This window comes from Sminthopsis crassicaudata, chromosome 3, assembly GCF_048593235.1.
Source record: "Sminthopsis crassicaudata isolate SCR6 chromosome 3, ASM4859323v1, whole genome shotgun sequence".
NCBI lineage: Eukaryota > Metazoa > Chordata > Mammalia > Dasyuromorphia > Dasyuridae > Sminthopsis > Sminthopsis crassicaudata.
Window position 1 is genome coordinate 168,525,592 of NC_133619.1, and position 16,835 is coordinate 168,542,426.

General features: G+C 32.5%; 1 protein-coding gene across 3 annotated transcripts in view; it reads right to left on the reverse strand.

Moving 5' to 3' along the window:
* COL4A1 (collagen type IV alpha 1 chain) overlaps window positions 1-16,835 on the reverse strand; it is a 185,699-nt gene that overhangs the window by 41,544 nt on the left and 127,320 nt on the right. For all 3 annotated transcript variants that reach the window (XM_074299530.1, XM_074299532.1, XM_074299531.1), the window contains 7 exons: window positions 6,513-6,605; window positions 6,313-6,417; window positions 4,728-4,825; window positions 2,049-2,199; window positions 1,810-1,923; window positions 401-568; window positions 163-252 (listed from right to left, as the gene is read on the reverse strand). In XM_074299530.1, the coding sequence (XP_074155631.1) occupies window positions 163-252; window positions 401-568; window positions 1,810-1,923; window positions 2,049-2,199; window positions 4,728-4,825; window positions 6,313-6,417; window positions 6,513-6,605 (819 nt within the window). The remainder of the gene's footprint in view (window positions 1-162; window positions 253-400; window positions 569-1,809; window positions 1,924-2,048; window positions 2,200-4,727; window positions 4,826-6,312; window positions 6,418-6,512; window positions 6,606-16,835) is intronic.

The following is a 16,835-nucleotide window of genomic DNA, read 5'->3' on the forward strand; positions in this document are numbered from 1 at the left end:
GCCCAATAAAGATATAAGGAAAATTGCAACATGTCATTGAAACTTTGGATTTAATATAACTACATAGCAACCATGTTCTATAGGAGAAGTTGACCTAATAGAAACGCTTGAAATTAGATTTTTCAGAGTATTGACATTTTTGTAGCTGGCAATGAGTCTTACCTTTTACTCCTTGGAAACCTGGAGAACCTACTGGTCCAGGAGGACCTGGCTGACCAGGGGTTCCCATTACTCCCATCTCTCCCTTGGAACCTATGAGCAAAGCAAAAGAAGAATAAATGTTATTTCAGATTTGCATATAGTTGACAGTTTTTCACTTGGCTCGGAATATTCAAGTAAACATGCATCATTTCATTTAACAGTTTTGGAGAAGGAAGAAGAGTTTTCAAATATGACTTACCTGGAAAACCTGGAAGTCCAGGAGTCCCTTGTATGCCAGGAGGCCCAGGTAAACCTATTTGGCCTGTTAATCCAGGAAGACCTGGACTTCCCTTATCTCCTTTGGGTCCTGGCATATCTGATCCTGGGAATCCAGGGTAACCTTTCTCTCCTTTGATTCCAGGAGGACCTAAAATAAGGCAAAAAGCAAATAATCTTAACTTGCATAATCAAGAAACAGCCTGCTAGATATGTCACTTTTGGTAAACACTATAAGAAAACACATATGTCCCTATTAAGTATAATTAACCTTAAGTCTACTATATCCCTAGCAGAAGGAGGCGAGCTTAAAACTATAATTATTAATAAATAATGATTCATGGATTCCCACTCTCCTAGTCCTCTTTATTGTAAGATTATGAAGGAGCTAAAGATTGGGTCTATTCATATATCACTACCCTAATATCAATGTCACTAATTAACACTACCACCAAGGAAGCAATTAAGAGAATCCACTTGCATTCAGTTAGAAAAAATGTAAATGACATGATAAAAATTCAAGGATGTTTTACTCATCTCCTTCTAATGGCATGTATTACAAGCATATGGGAAGGAACATTAACTTAAATAACCAATCAAATTATTTTTACAAATTGAAATTATTCTCTTACTACATTATTAGTGGAGTTCTGAAATGATCTAGCCTTCCTGGCAAACATTTTGAAGCTATGCCCAAGAAGTTACCAAACAGTTCCTATCCTCTGACCCAACTATATTATTGTTAGGTTTCTACATCAAAGAAATCCAAAAAGAAGAAACGGTCCATATATGAATATGATAGAATCCATATCATGCCTTATGAAATGATGAAATGGACAATGACAGAGGAAACTAAGAAGACCTTCATAAACTGATGCAAAGCAAAGGAAGAAGAACCAGAAGAACAATTTATACAATGATAATGTTACAAAGAAAAACAACTCTGAAAGACTTTATAACTCTGATAAACATAAAGATGAACTGCAAATCTAAATGGATGAACATGAATCGTACCACTCACCACTTGCTGGAGAAGTAATAAGCTTTAAAATGCAAGATGAGACATACATTTTTAGACATTTACCAGATTATGCAGCTAAAGCTATGCACTGTAAGATTTGGGTTTTTTCTTTTTTTTTAATTTTTAAAATAAAATAAAAATAAATTTTAAAAAGGATTTGTTTTTCAGTTTTATTTGCTCAATAATACATGTGTGTGGGAAAAGTTAAATAAAAAATACTTGAAAAAGAAAACTGAAAAAAATTACTTTCTTCAAATACTGCCCCACCCAACATACTATTTAGATTTATGCTTATCCTTTCTTTCACTCACATAGTGAAAAAATATAGTGTCTTTTCTCAACTACTGACAGTATAGGGAACTCTGAATTACCTGCTAATCCTGGTGGCCCCTGTCCTCCAGGGGGGCCCATAACTCCAGGAGGGCCTATTCCTGGAGCACCAGGGGCACCTTTTGGGCCTTGGATTCCTTGCAGCCCTGGGTCACCTAAAGAGAAGAAACAAAAATTGTAAATCAGTTACCCACATCAGGAACTCCCTTCTTTCCACCCACAGACAGGTAATTTAAGAAAATGAATTCATTTTGAAATTTTCTGTCTTTGAAAACATTACCTCTGAGTCCTTGTAGCCCAGGTGGCCCTATAAGTCCATGTTCTCCAGGGATCCCTGGTCCACCAATGTTCCCTTTTTCACCAGGGCGTCCAGGAATGCCAGGAAGACCTGCTGATCCTTTGGGACCTGGGAGACCCACTCCAGGCTCACCCTTGATATTAAAAAGAAAAAAAAATGACAAGGCAAGATCAATTTATAACAAATGTAACCAGGTATTCAGACTTTCCCTGTGTCAAGAAAAGGATTTTAAAACTTAGTATATTCCTGGGAATTTTAGTCCCAGACAGTATTATTTTCTTTGCTAACTTTAGTGTTTCCAACATGTTTTTCTGGGCTTAGAACTTCTAAGGTCTTCATGCTGGACACAAATAAAAAACAAAATGCAAAACAATTGCATTCTCACAAGTGAGCTGATACCTTCTTAATAAAAGGTTCCAAATCATAATAGGACACCATGCCTAATGGTTTTTTCTGCCTTTACTCTGCTATCTTGGATTTACCTTCATAATTAATTTTTTTAAAATGTTAATCAGTGCTTTTAAAATATCCTTTAAAACATTTTATGATCTAAGAGCATTTAATAAGTAGTGAAAATGAAAAAAAAAATAAACAAATGAAATCTCCTATAAAAGAAAATAAGCAATATAATTTTACTTCAAATTATGTATTAAATAAATGTTTGAGAAGTTGTATATAGGGCAAAAAGAAAAAAGAAAAAGTGTTTTGAGTAAAGTACAATTGATTTCTGCTATAATATCAAAAACCAGTTTCCATGGCTTTTGGATTTATTGCATTCTTTAAAAAAATAATCTTAAAATTATAACTTTCCCTTCAAAGAAGTCTTTCTTTTGTCTCTCTATACTCAAAATTACTCAATTTTTGCACATTGTAAGAATAGTTAGTAACAAGAAGTCAAGATCTATGATCTTTGAATACTTTTTAAGGGCACACATTATTGATAATAGCAAAAAATCAATTTGCATTCCATTTGTACTTAACTAATTATATGGGACAGGAACATGTTAGTAATCATTTTTACCATGGCCTGGCTTCTGGTTGACTATAGAGTTCTCTAGCAGGAGGAGCCTATGGAGATTTTTTTTTCTAGCTCTTCACAAGTTCAGTGCACACTCACTTCTTTCTTTTAAAAAAATTAACAATAAACACTAACAAATATGAATATTTAAAAATATAACTAAAAGAGGAGTTTATTTAAAATTGTGGACTTATAGTTCTCTGTGTCTCACTGTCTTGCTCTTTTCTTTCTTTTCCAAATACTCAGTACAAAATGTAAAGGATAGGTTTCTTTTTAAAAAATACTGATAGGACTCATTTTTGGCCTTCCTTCAAGACAAATTACACTGCTACTTCCACTGATAAATAAAGCATTTTCATTATAAGTAAATTCAACCAGTATTCAAAGATGCCTCAGAAATCAGGGAGTCTGGGACTTAGAAGGATCAGCATCCAACTACTCCACCTTGATCTGATTCTTTAGAGTAACACAGAAAAAAGAGAAGACAGCCTAAAGAATCTTCATAGGCCCTAAAACCAGAAAAAAATTAGGAGATCACCTAGTTCATATCCCTAATTCATATCAGGAAATTGTGACCCACAAATTAAAATGAGCTATCCAAAGTTTCAAACATACTAAATTGTGGAACTCAGATTGGAGCCAAAACCATTGCTCATTCCACTTCCTCTAAAATAAGGGCTTTAAGTGAGGGCTGATGCCAAGAGAGATATGAGGCAATAGAGTTAGTGTGCTTGATTTCAGGGGAAGGAGTTTGCTCTGTCTTAGCACATAACCTAATCAAACTCTACAAAATGAATTCCTTCTGTTCTCAGACTCTGATATCAATTTTGTGTTTTTTGACATATACAATATTATTTTAATATTTTTTCCTGTAACATATGTCCTTTCCTTTGAAAATCTAAAGTAATGGCACAGTAGAAAGATCGCTGGATTTGGAACAAGACAACCTAGTATTGAATCTGAATTTTGTCAATTAGTAGCTATTAATAGCCAATTAGTGAATAGATGAAATTGCCTCTCAGTTTCTTTATTGGTAAGATGAAGAGTCTGGACTAAGTGATCTTCCAGGCTCCTTCTACCTCTAAAATCTTAGAATCTGTCCCTATTTTAATTCTACCCTCTGGTTATTCAGTTTCTAAGGAAATGTGTAATGAATCATAGAATTAAAGAATTAAAGATGATAGGAAACTAGAAATAGCTTCACAGATGAGGGAACTGTATTCAAGAAAAATAAAATAATTTGGCCAAGATCATTCTGGAAGATCATTAAAAAGATGGAACTGTAAGCCAGTTTCCTATCTCCTAGTCCATGATGATTCATAAAAGCACATTCACTTTCTTAATAAGGGGTTGTTGTTTACAAAATCAAGATATATTTTATGGCCTATTTGATCCTAAAGTGACTTGCTAAAGTATACTTCCCAATCATGGAGTTAATTCAGAACCACAAAAGTGTTGTTTTTCCTTTCAATTTAAAAAACAAAACAAAACAAAACAAAAGATGAATGTGAATAAATCAAAATAATGAAATTCTAGCAAATGAAAAGGTGCAAGGTGATTCTTTAGCTACATTATCATTGGCATTTTTCCTTTCTCAAGAACACTTTTTAAAACAATAAAATAAAAAGAACAATACTACTTACTTTTTGGCCTGGAACACCTGGATTTCCTGGTAAACCATCAAATCCTGGACGACCTGGATTTCCAGGCTGACCTATAGCTCCGGGTAAGCCATCAACACCTATTGAATAAAGCAGATCATTAATATTGCAACGGGTTTATGACCTACTAAACTAGGCCTGAACTTATCTGGAAAATTAAGCAGAGATACATATTCTGAAAGCAAAAAGTAAAGATAATTTATTCAGCTGGTATCACCAGGGTCACCTAAGACACTGTTATGGGCATTTTACAATCTACACACCTCTTTTTCCCCAAATCTATCCATTTTTCTTTCTCTTCTTTCTCTTTACTAAGCCACTTCTTTCTATTCTCCTTTTCCTAAATCTCCTTTTCTCTTGCTTTTAAAGTTAAGCATGACAGAAAAATTAGTAATCTAAAATTTATTAAACTCTACTATATAATGATGTACCAGGCATTGTACTGGACACAAGTAATAATAATTTAGCCTCTCTGGTAATATTCAAACCAAAAAAGCTTTATTATCTCCTGTTATGGAAATTAATGCCTATTAAGATGCCTAGGATCAGTTTTTGTGAGTCTGTGTGTAGGAAAAGGGGAGTTAAAAAGGTGTATGTGTGTGTGTGTGTGTGTGTGTGTGTGTGTGTGTGTGTGTGTGTGTGTTTGTATGTAATTTTGTTTTACCCCTTGGTCTAATAGCCAAGGACACTGAGGCAGAGCCTGGCCAAATGGTATTATGTTCAGAGGCGGAGAACTAGAACTATAATCATATTGATATTGAGAACTTACAATAACAAAATTCCTTCTACCAATACTGGTCAATTCCTTGAATGACAACTAATTCATACCATGCAGACTAGGCTGTATAACTAAACAAGCAAACTAAATTACCAAAGAAGACTGACCATTCTAGATGACCACAATTAGAATATAATAAAGGTTCTCAAAAAATAAATAAGGATAAATAACAATCAAATGGGAATGAGGGACAGGTAATTCTAGAATATATTAGGAATCTTTTCTCCGTAAATAGGCTTCCTAGCCTGAATCTGTTTGGATCCCCTTTCCTGGTCTTCCCAAATCATTTTCTTGTAAATTTCTAAAAATGCTATCCTGCTGCTCCTTCTGTGGAGAAAAGGGTTTTGTTTTTGTTTTTGTTTTTTAGGACAATAAGGAATGTCAGCTTAATGGTGCTTCTGAGCCTATTTTACAATATACTCCATAAATAGATTTACCTTCCTAACTTTAAATTCCTTCCTAACCAAGAGTTATATCTGTCAACTAAATGCTTGTAAATTACTTCTCTTCAAATCACCATCTCATTTTTCCAAAAATCATCGTATAAGATAATCTCATATTTTTAAAGAATTCTTGCTAGGTTACAAAGCTATTTCATACTTATGGTCCTATTTTATTTCTACAATATTTTCTTAGGGCAGAAAAAAAAATCATTAACTCATTTTACATTTGAGAAAAAGTGAAACAGAAACATAAGATTTTGTAGCTAGTAGAATGGCCAATAAGAGAATTCCCAACCCAAAGCTCTTAATTTCAATTAAATTCATTTTTAATATTTAAAACTTTTACCTTTTGGTCCTGGAGGTCCTGGAAATCCTATTCCTGGTTGGCCAACAGATCCTTTTTCGCCTGGAGGTCCTTGTCTTCCTGGGCTGCCAGGAAAACCTCTATCACCTTTAATGAGAATAGTAAAAGGTCAATCTTAGCTAAAATTGGAAGTTTGTCAGGCTTCAACTTTTAAAAGAAATAAAATTTTTTAAAAAATATACCTTGGGGTCCTGGGAAACCTGGGGGTCCTGGAACACCTTCTGCCCCTGGGGGACCAGGTAGAGGAACCACTTTTCCTGCTTCACCCTTGGGACCTGAAAAAATTTGTAAACACGGATATAATAGAAGGCTCTATATGCCAAGTGTAGTGTTTTTGCACCATCTAAAATATAATATTAAATTTATTAAAATGATAGTGAAGCCTATTTTCCCCTTTCCCTCCACTAATTTTCTGAAATCTTTAAGAGAAAGCATTTTTGTTGAAATGCATACCCATAATTATTTGCATCAAATCCTAAAAAGTTATGGCTTAACACTTATTTTAAAATTCTATTTTTTTTCATGAGAATTACTAAGACCACAAAACAATCCAAATTTTACTGCATACAAAACTATTCCAGAAAAAAAAACTCCCAGCTACATATAATTTCTTATTCAATTTGCTTGATTAGAAAGTTCTGAACATATTTTTAATGTAGTTTAATGAATAGAGAATTAGTTAGAGATCCAACAAGTTTGAGTCATCCCCCACTATACTGGTTGTGTGCCTCCAGATAAGTCATCTAAACTCTGTTCCAGGCAGCTCTTTAGAAATGTAATCTTGTTAACCAGAGAAAATGTTGAGTACAAGAAGTTTTCTCAGTCAGTGAAATCACAGATTTCCTAATCCTAAACTACCTTACTCAACAATGTAATATATTTTCCTCTGACTGAAAGCTACTTAAGATGAGGGTCTGTGTTATACCTAAATCCAGAGCCTGGCAAAGTATCTTTCACACAGTAGGTACTTTCTATATGTTTTGCTGGATGATGATGATGATGATGATGATGATGATGATGATGATGATGACTGATGTTATTCAGTCACTTCAGTCATGATCGATTTCTTTTTTACCCTATTTTGGGGTTTTCTTGGCAAAAATACTGGAATGGCTCACTGTGAGGAACTGAGGCAAACAGGGTTAAATGACTTTGACCAAGGTTACAAAGTCAGTAACCATCTGAAGCCAGATTTGAACCCAGGAAGATGAATCTTCATGATTTCAGGCCAGAACTCTATCCACTGTACCACCTAGCTGACCCAATAATAATGATAATATATTCCTCTGAATCCTGCTGTAGATTATTTATCAATTCTTAGTTTGGTGATCGTTTTAAACTATCTTCTCTATTCATTTAGGAAATAATGGTAGCTAATGAGATGAGAATTATAGAAATGCAATCTGTATATTTTGACAGTATTATGTTTTTTTTTTCTTTCTTATCAATGTTTTCTCTTGAGTTAATTAAACACATATATTTACTCAGTGAAAAGCATTCTAATGCATATTCATCTCCCTCTATATACATGTCTTATCCGAGGTCTACTTTAGATCAAAATAGATATGAAAGAATTATGATTTATATTTTCCTTTGCTCTACTTGGAACACCGACAATACTCCTTTAACCAAAAAGACCACTACCTGTAAACTATAAACAATAAAAGAATATATTAATTCAAAGAAAAAATATTTAGTAAATTTAGATATCACAATGACTTAAATGAAGTAGGAAAAGACCTTTAATTCTAATATCTGGCTTTTATTTATGCATATAGCCTTACCCTAATATATGGCTTCCTTTTCTCTCTGAGATGGCTTACTGATCACCATCTGCCCCCATACTCGATGTTTAGAGTTCCTAGAGAAGGACTTCTACCACATGGAAACAACTCACACTATTCCTAATAGTGATTATATTATAGGATTACACACACTCTTCTTACTTGTTCACTTAGTTCCGGAGACCTTCCAAATGTGCTTCCCATTTACACAAAATCACACATTGACACCATTAACTTTTTTTTCCAATTACATATAAAAACAATTTTTAACATTTGTTGGTTTTTTAATTTTTGATTCCAAATTCTTTTTCCCTCTCCTTGAGAAAGGAAATAATTTGATATTCATTACAGATATACAGTCTTATAAAATACACTTATTTAAATATTAGCTACGTTGCAAAAGAAAACCAAAACAAAACAAAAAAAAAGTTTAAAAAAAGGATGTTCATTCCTACTTGCACTCAGACCCCATCAGTACTTTCTCTGAAAATAGATAGAATTTTTTTTCTCATAAGTATTCCTGAGAATACCTGTCATTTACAATTTGACCATCTTCACAATACTCTTGCTACTGTGACAATATTATCCTGGTTCTGCACATTTCATTTTGCAGGTGTTCCCTGTTTTTTTTTTTTTCTTGAAAACATCCTGCTTATTATTTCTTATAGCACAGGAGTATTCCACAGCAATCATACACTACAACTTCTTTAGCCATTCTCCAACTGGTGGCCATCCCCTAAATTTCCAATTCTTTGCCACCACAAAAAAAAAAAAAGCTGCAATATAAATATTTTTGAAAATATTGATCCTTTTCCTTTTCTTTTTTAGAGGAAGGCTCTCTTTGGAATACAGCCCTATTAGTGGATCAAAGAGTGCACAGTTTTAGAGGTCTTTGGAAATAGTTCCAAATTTCTCTCCAGAATGGTTGGATCCGTTTACAAATCAACCAATAATGTATTAATTCAACCATTTTTTCAAATTCCTTTAAATACTTTACTTTTCTCTTTTCTGTCATATTACCCAAAGTAATAGATGTGGGATAATAGGCAATGAAGAGTTGTTTAACTTACATTTTCTAATTAGTAGTTATTTTAAAAAAATTTTTCATATGACTAAGATGACTTTGAGTTTTCCTTCTGATTTTCTAAATTAGAAAATCATTCATATTTTATAAAGTTTCTCTATATATTTGAGAAATGAGACCTTCATTAGAGAAACTTATAAATCCTTCCTCTCCTTCCCCCCCCCATCCTTCTAAGCCATACACTTTGACCTTATATTAGTGAGAGATGATGGTCTATACTTAGCATATGCTAAGCTGTTTTCCAGCTATTTTTATCAAGTAATGAATTCTCCCAAAGTTTGGGTCTTTGATTTTATCAAACATGAGATTATTATGGCCATCAGTTACTGTGCATTATATACTCAATCTATTCTACTGATTCACTTCTTGAGTTTTTAGTCAGTATCAGATGGTTTTAATGATTTTATTGTTATTGCTGTTTAGTCATTTCAGTTATGTCTGACTCTTTGGGACCTCATCTGAGGCTTTTTATTTTGATGAATACCTTTTTGTAAATAGATTGAGATATAAAACTGTGAGACCACCTTCCTTCACATTTTCCCCCATTGATTCTCTTCATATTCTTAACCTTATGTTCTTCCAGATGACTTTTGTTACTATTTTTTCTATTTCTATAAAATAATCTTTTAGTAGTTTGATTTCTATGGTACTGAATAAGTAAATTAATTTAGTTAGAACTGTCATTATTATTACATTAGCTCAACCTTCCCTTTAGCAATTGATATTTTATCAGTTGTTTAGATATTTTATTTGTATGAAACATATTTTATAATTATGTTTCTAGATTATCCTAAGCAGGTGGATCCCCAAAATTTTTTTTATTGTCTGCAGTTATTTTAAATGGAACATTTCTTTCTAGCTCTTGCTGCTGGAGTTTGTTAGTAATAAAAATCCTGATGATTTACATAGATTTATTTTATAGCATGCAACTTGGCTAAAATTATTAATTATTTTAAATAGTTTTTACTTGACTCTCTAAGTATACCTTCACATCATCTACAAAGTGGTAGTTTTTTTTCTTCACTGCCTATTCCTAATCCATTTCTTTTTTCTTTTATTGTTATAGCTAGCATCTCTAATATATTATTAAATGATAGTGGTGATAATGCCTAGAATGATATTGATGGATAGTGATGATAATGGGCATCCTTACTTGACTTGTGATCTTCTAGCTTATCCCCATTACAAATAATGCTTACTGATGGTTTTGGATAGATACTACTTTTCACTTTAAGGAAAGCTCCATTTATTCCTATGCTTTCTAGTGTGTTTTTTTTAATAGGAAGGACTATTGTATTTTGTCAAAAGCTCTTTCTACATCGACTGATATAATCATATGGTTTTTTTGTTAGTTTTGCTATTGATCTGGTCAATTATGCTGATGGTTTTCCTCATATTGGATCAGCTCAGCATCCCTGACATAAATTCCATCTGGTCATTGTTTATGACCTTTATGATATATTGCTATAATGTTCCTCCTGGTGCTTTATTTAAAGTATCAAAATGCATTATGGAAATTGGTCTACAGTTTTCTTTCTCTGTTTTCTTTTTCCTGATTTATATATTACTGCCATATTTTTGTCAGAAAAGGAATTTGGTAGGACTCTTTAAAAAACAAACAAACTTATTTTCCAAAGTAGTTTACACAATATTGGAATTAATAGTCCTTTAAATGTCTGGTAGAATTGACTTCTAAATCCATCTGGTCCTTAGGACTTTAGGAAGCTCATTGATAGTTTGTTCAATTTTGAAGATCGTGTTAATCTGGAAGATTTATATTTTTGTAAATATTCATCCATTTTACTTAGATTGTTAGATTTATTGGCATATAATTGAGGGAAATAGTCCTAATAATTGCTTTAATTTCATCTTCATTGATGGTTAATTCACTCTTTTCATTTATGACAGAAATAATTTAGTTTTCTGTTTTTTAATCAAATTAACCAAAGTTTATCTTTATTGTTATTGCTTTTCCCCCATAAGATCAGCTTCCAGTTTTTTTTATTAGTTCAATGGGTTTCTTGCTTGAATTTTATTAATATCTAATTTGGTGTTTTGGAATTTTTAATTTGTTCTTTTTCTAGGATTTAAAAAAAAAAGTTATACAATGAATTAATTGATCTACTCTTTCTCAGCTTTACTAATGTAAATGTATAGAGATATAAATTTCCCCCTAAGTACTGCTTTGACTGCATCCCATAAATTTTGGTATGTTGTCAAATTGTTGCAATTCACTTTAATGGAATTATTTGTTGTTTATGTAATCTGTTCTTTCACTCACTCATTTTTTAGGATTGGATTATTTATTTTCCAATTAATTTTAATCTAGGATCCCATGTGCTTTTAATGAATGTAATTTCTAGTGTACTATGATCTGAAAATGTTGCAATTAATACTTCAGCTTTTCTGTATTTGGCTGTGATATTTTTATGCTTTAATAAATAATCATTTTATGTACATGTCATGAACTATTGAGAAAAAGGTATAATTTCTTTGTTTTTCCATTAAATTTTCTCCAGAAATCTGTCATATATAACTTCTTTTAAAATGTATTCATCTCCTTAACTTCTTTCTTCTTTATTTTGATGGGACAGATTTATCTAATTCTGAAAGGGGAAACTTGAAATACTATACTAATATAAATTTACTGTCTATTTCTTTCTATAATTCATTTAACTAACCTTTAAGAAATCCAGATGCTATGCTATTTGGTACATATATGTATAATATTGATATTACATCATTTGTCTATGGTACTTTCTAACAAAATGTAGTTTCCTAATTTATCTTTTTTTAATTTGATCTATTTTTTGCTTTTGCTGTGTCTGAAATCATGATTGCCACCTCTGCTTTTTTTATTTTTTTATTTTAACCCCTTACCTTTATTATGTATGTCTCTCATCTTAAATGTGTTTTTGTACACAATATATTGTTGGATTCTGATTTTTAAGTGACTCTGCTATTCACTTCTGTTTTATAGGTGAGTATATCACATTCACATATTTTTACAATTTCTAAATATATATTTCCCTTCATCCTATTTTCCCCTTTCTATCCTTTTCTCTCATGCTTTCCTTTCCCCCTGAAGCTGTTTGACAGAATTTTACACACATTGGAATTTCTTTCAAATCTGGAGTTAATCTTCTCACTGCCACTGCTTTATCAACTAAGATTGCATGATATTCTTCAATTTTGTTGTATCTCAAGAAATGGGGAGCCCAAAGAGAGGGAGAGTAATGGGCTGGCTAGTGGAGTAGTCAGAACAAACACAACATTTATCAATTAAGTTCACCATTTATATGGGTGCAATATATGATCAACCAAAACAATTATAATAGTAGCATCACAGATAATAGATATTATAATAATAATGAAAAAATTAAACATATTTTGAGAAATACCAAAATGTGATACATAGACATGATGTGAGCATGTTCAGTTGGGGACAATGGAATTGATAGGCTTGCTCAAGTCACAGTAGCCAATAAAACCTATAATTTGTAAAATAAAATATTTTAAATGCAATATCTGCAAAAAATAAAAAAGATTTGTTTGAATTTCTAACTACCTTAATAATGATAAAATTCTGAGAAGTTACAGCTTCTAATGTAGGAATTTAAACAATTTTACCTTATAGAATTCCTTATGGCTTCTCTTTCATATTTACCGTTTTATACTTCTTTTGAGTCATACATAAAAGTCAAATTTTCTATTAAGCTCTGGTTTTTTCATCAGAAATGTTTGAAAGACCCCTACTTCATCAAATATCCTTTTTTCTCCTGAAGAATTATGCATAGTTTTGCTGGATAAGTGATTCCTGGTTACAGTCCTAGCTCCTTTGCTTTCTGGAATATATTGTAAGCTCTCTAATCCTTCATGTAGAAACTGCTAGATTTTGTGTTTTTCCAGACTGTGGTGCCATCATATTTGAATTGTTTCTTTCGGGAAACTTGCAATATTTTCTCTTGATCTGGGAGCTTTATAATTTAGCTATAATATTCTTTTTTATTTTTTATTAATTTTTATAATTATAACATTTTCTTTGACAGTACATATTCATAGGTAATTTTTTTTACAACATTATCCGTTGTACTCCCTTCTGTTCCAAATTTTTCCCCTTCTTCCCTCCACCCCCTCCCCTAGATGGCAGGTATTCCCATACATATTAAATATTTTATAGTATATCCTAGATTACCTATAATATTTTTGGGAGTTTACATGTTGAGATGTCTTTCAAGAAGTGATCAGTGGATTTTTTCAATTTCTATTTTACCCTATGACTCTGAGATACTAGAGAAGTTTTTCTTGATAATTTCTTGAAACATAATGATTGCGGCTTTAATTTAATTCAATAATTTTTAAAATTTTCTGTCTTAGATCTATTTTCCAAGTCAGTTTTTTTTTTCCAATGAGATACTTTATATTTTGTTTTATTTTTCATTCTTTTAATTTCATTTTATTATTTATTATTCTCTCATGGAATCATTAGCTTCCATTTGCTCAATTCCAATATTTAAGGACTTATTTTTTTCGGTGAACTTTTGTACCTCCTTTTCCATTTGGTCAGTTCTACATTTTAAGTAATTCTTTTATTTAAAAGATTTTTGTGCCTCTTTTACCATTTAACCAATTATATTTTAGTGTTATTTTATTCAGTTTTATGTGTGTATGTGTTTCCTTTACCAAGCTAATTGACACCCTTTTCATAATTTTCTTGCATCACTCTCATTTCTTCTCTCAATTTTTTTCTGCTTATTTTATTTTTAAAATCACTTTTGAGAGCCTCAAGGAATTATTTTGAGAATTGATATCAGTTAAAATTTTTCTTTGAGATTTTGTATGTAGCTATTTTAACTTGATCTTGATCTTTCCTGTCACCATAGTAATTTTATATGATCAGATTCTTTTTTGTTGCTTGCTCATTTTTTTCCAGCCTCTTTCTTAACTTGGTTTCGAAGTTGGACTCTGCTCCCGTGGTATCCTAACATTTAGGTTTTTTGTGCTGATGTTTACAGAGCTAGATTTGAGGCTGTGCAAGTTTTTGGTTCTTCCAAGGCAGTATGACCTAAGGAGAGGTCTGTTCACTGTTCTTTTGGTGTGTGCTCTGAAAAGTGAGTCATACCAAGTATTCTTTTCTGCCCATGAACTGTGATCAGGGTCTCTGCTCCCCTGCATCCATATGCCAGAGTGCTAAAGTTCTTTCTTGCCCAGGCATTGTGACCCAGAACTGTTTGGACAATGCAACAGGGTCCAACATCCAGAATAAATTCCCTGTAATCTCCTTCTGATCAGGTATCTGATCCCTTTAACATTTGTGGTCAGGGAGCTTTGTAAGCTACTGTCAAGACTTGCTACTGACTTTCTAGGGTGCAGCCTTATACTGCACTTAGTTCTACTTTCATTACAATGAGACAGACCTTTTCTGCCAAACTTCCAAGTTTTCTTTGCCTGGATAATTGTTTCACCCCAAATCTTTTCTGGTTCTGTCACTACAGATTCATTTTGAAGCATTATTTTGAAGGTAGATGTTTGGAGGGAAATTCGGAAGAACTCAAGTGAATCCCTGTCTTCACTACCTCATCTTGGCTTTGTGCCACCTTTAAATTAGCTCTCACAATATAAAACATACATTTAAAAATCAGGTAATATCAATATTAAGAAGCATAATAACAGTTACTTCATATAAGGTCATGCAAAAGTAATTAATACATTATTAAGAGTATTATCATTCATAAATCAGGGTCTCTCCCATCAGTACAGACATTATCTATGAGGGACAGAAACCTAGGAGAGAGACACATGAATAAGGACAATCTATAATTTAGGAAAACTCATAATTCTGATTTTCAGGCCTTGATGTTCTTGGTTCCTAGTCTTGTCATCAAAACCATTTCTTGATAGGCTGTTTTCTTTTGGTACTTTCTACTCTATGCAAATCTGTTTCTCACTTATTCTTAAATTGATGAAGCAATAATTACTCTTCAAAAATTCAGAGGAATTGCTACACTATTATAATGAAAAGCAATTCTCTTAAGCTAGACAAATAGAAAACATCTCAGGTTGGCTGTCTGGACAATGCACAAGATCTAGGATAACTCTTGACCCAATTGGATGCTGGTTTATTGTATTAGCTAATTCGTTGAATTAGCTTTTCTTATAGCAAATCAGAATTCACAGCAAAGCTTCTTATGTTGATTCTCTTGACAATGCAAACAAACTTATTTAGCTCTATACCTAATAGGATTGTCTGATTAGCTTTAAACACATGCTGATTGCACTCACTAATAGTAAAACAAATAGAAAACCTGTCTTTCACATTCTGCTGCCAGTTCCTATCAAGAGTTGGGGAAACAGAGTTTTAATTGCTGACTAATCCTTTTTTCCCTATTGACTTCCTATTTTCTTTTGGCTAAAACCAATACTTCCACATACTTGGTGATTATTCTTTGGAGAAAAGAGGTGGAGAGAGAGACAGAGACAGAAAACCTGGACAGAGAAAGAAGTGCTTTCTCATACCAATAACATAATATGAACAATTTTTTATTCTTAAATTTTGAAATCAATAGTCTTTATTTAATCATCCCATTGCCTCTAGTTAATTATCTACTTTATTAAACTTTCTTATTAAAAAAATTGGTTACAAGCAAATTATCTGAAGGGTCAGGATTTCTTCTAGCACCAGATTTTTCTATCTTCTCAAGACAGTTCCTCTGAGTTCTTTGGTCCTTAGAGCAAGTCTATGTCTATCACATTTCATCTGAAAACTGTTTCTGTATTCTTTAATACAAAAAGGTTTTTTCCACTTTTTTTCACAACTAAACTGCTCATAAATTAAAACAGCAATACCTTACTGGCATATACACATTTGATAAAAAGAAAAGCATATAAAATGGAGGAGAGGAATGAGTTGTTTTTCATTCCCTGCCCCCATCTCAACTGATATAATTATTAAAAACTAAACCACAAATAACAGTGGTAATAAGGTATTAATTAATATGTTAACAAAATGCAATTTCTCTGATTGAATTGGAAATACAAGTTGGCATTGGTTGGCAAAAGACTGGCCATGCCCCACATGAATTTAAAAACCCTAAAGCTACCAACCCTGGAGATAGGTCATGGAAGTCAAGAATTCAAGGAAATCTTGGATTTTTGAAACATAGTTCAAACACACTTAGTGGGTAAACATAGTTCATAGACACACATATTTACTGGGTAAACACAGATGCAAGAATCAATATTAGAACATCATGAAGTAGAATGACCCTGACAGCAGAGAATATAACCAACCACAGAGTCAATGTTAATTAGCCCTCACATTTGGGAATGGATCTGTGGCATACCCAGGGATTCTAACTGAGCATGTTTTCCAGTAAAAGAGATGCACCTGGGGTAACAGCAAATGGATACCACAAGAAGCTAATGTCCATGAGAAGTCTATAGTCCAGAAACATGACCTGTCTTAGGTATATATATTCTCTGGATGTCGAACTACTAACTTACTATGAATTTATGTCCACTCTCCCCTTAAACATTGTGTGTATTTGTAGCATAATGTACTCTTTACTGTATCATGTTGGTGAGTGACTTTTGCTTTGTACTTTGTGTCTATGGGCTATTAAAGATACAAAGTTATA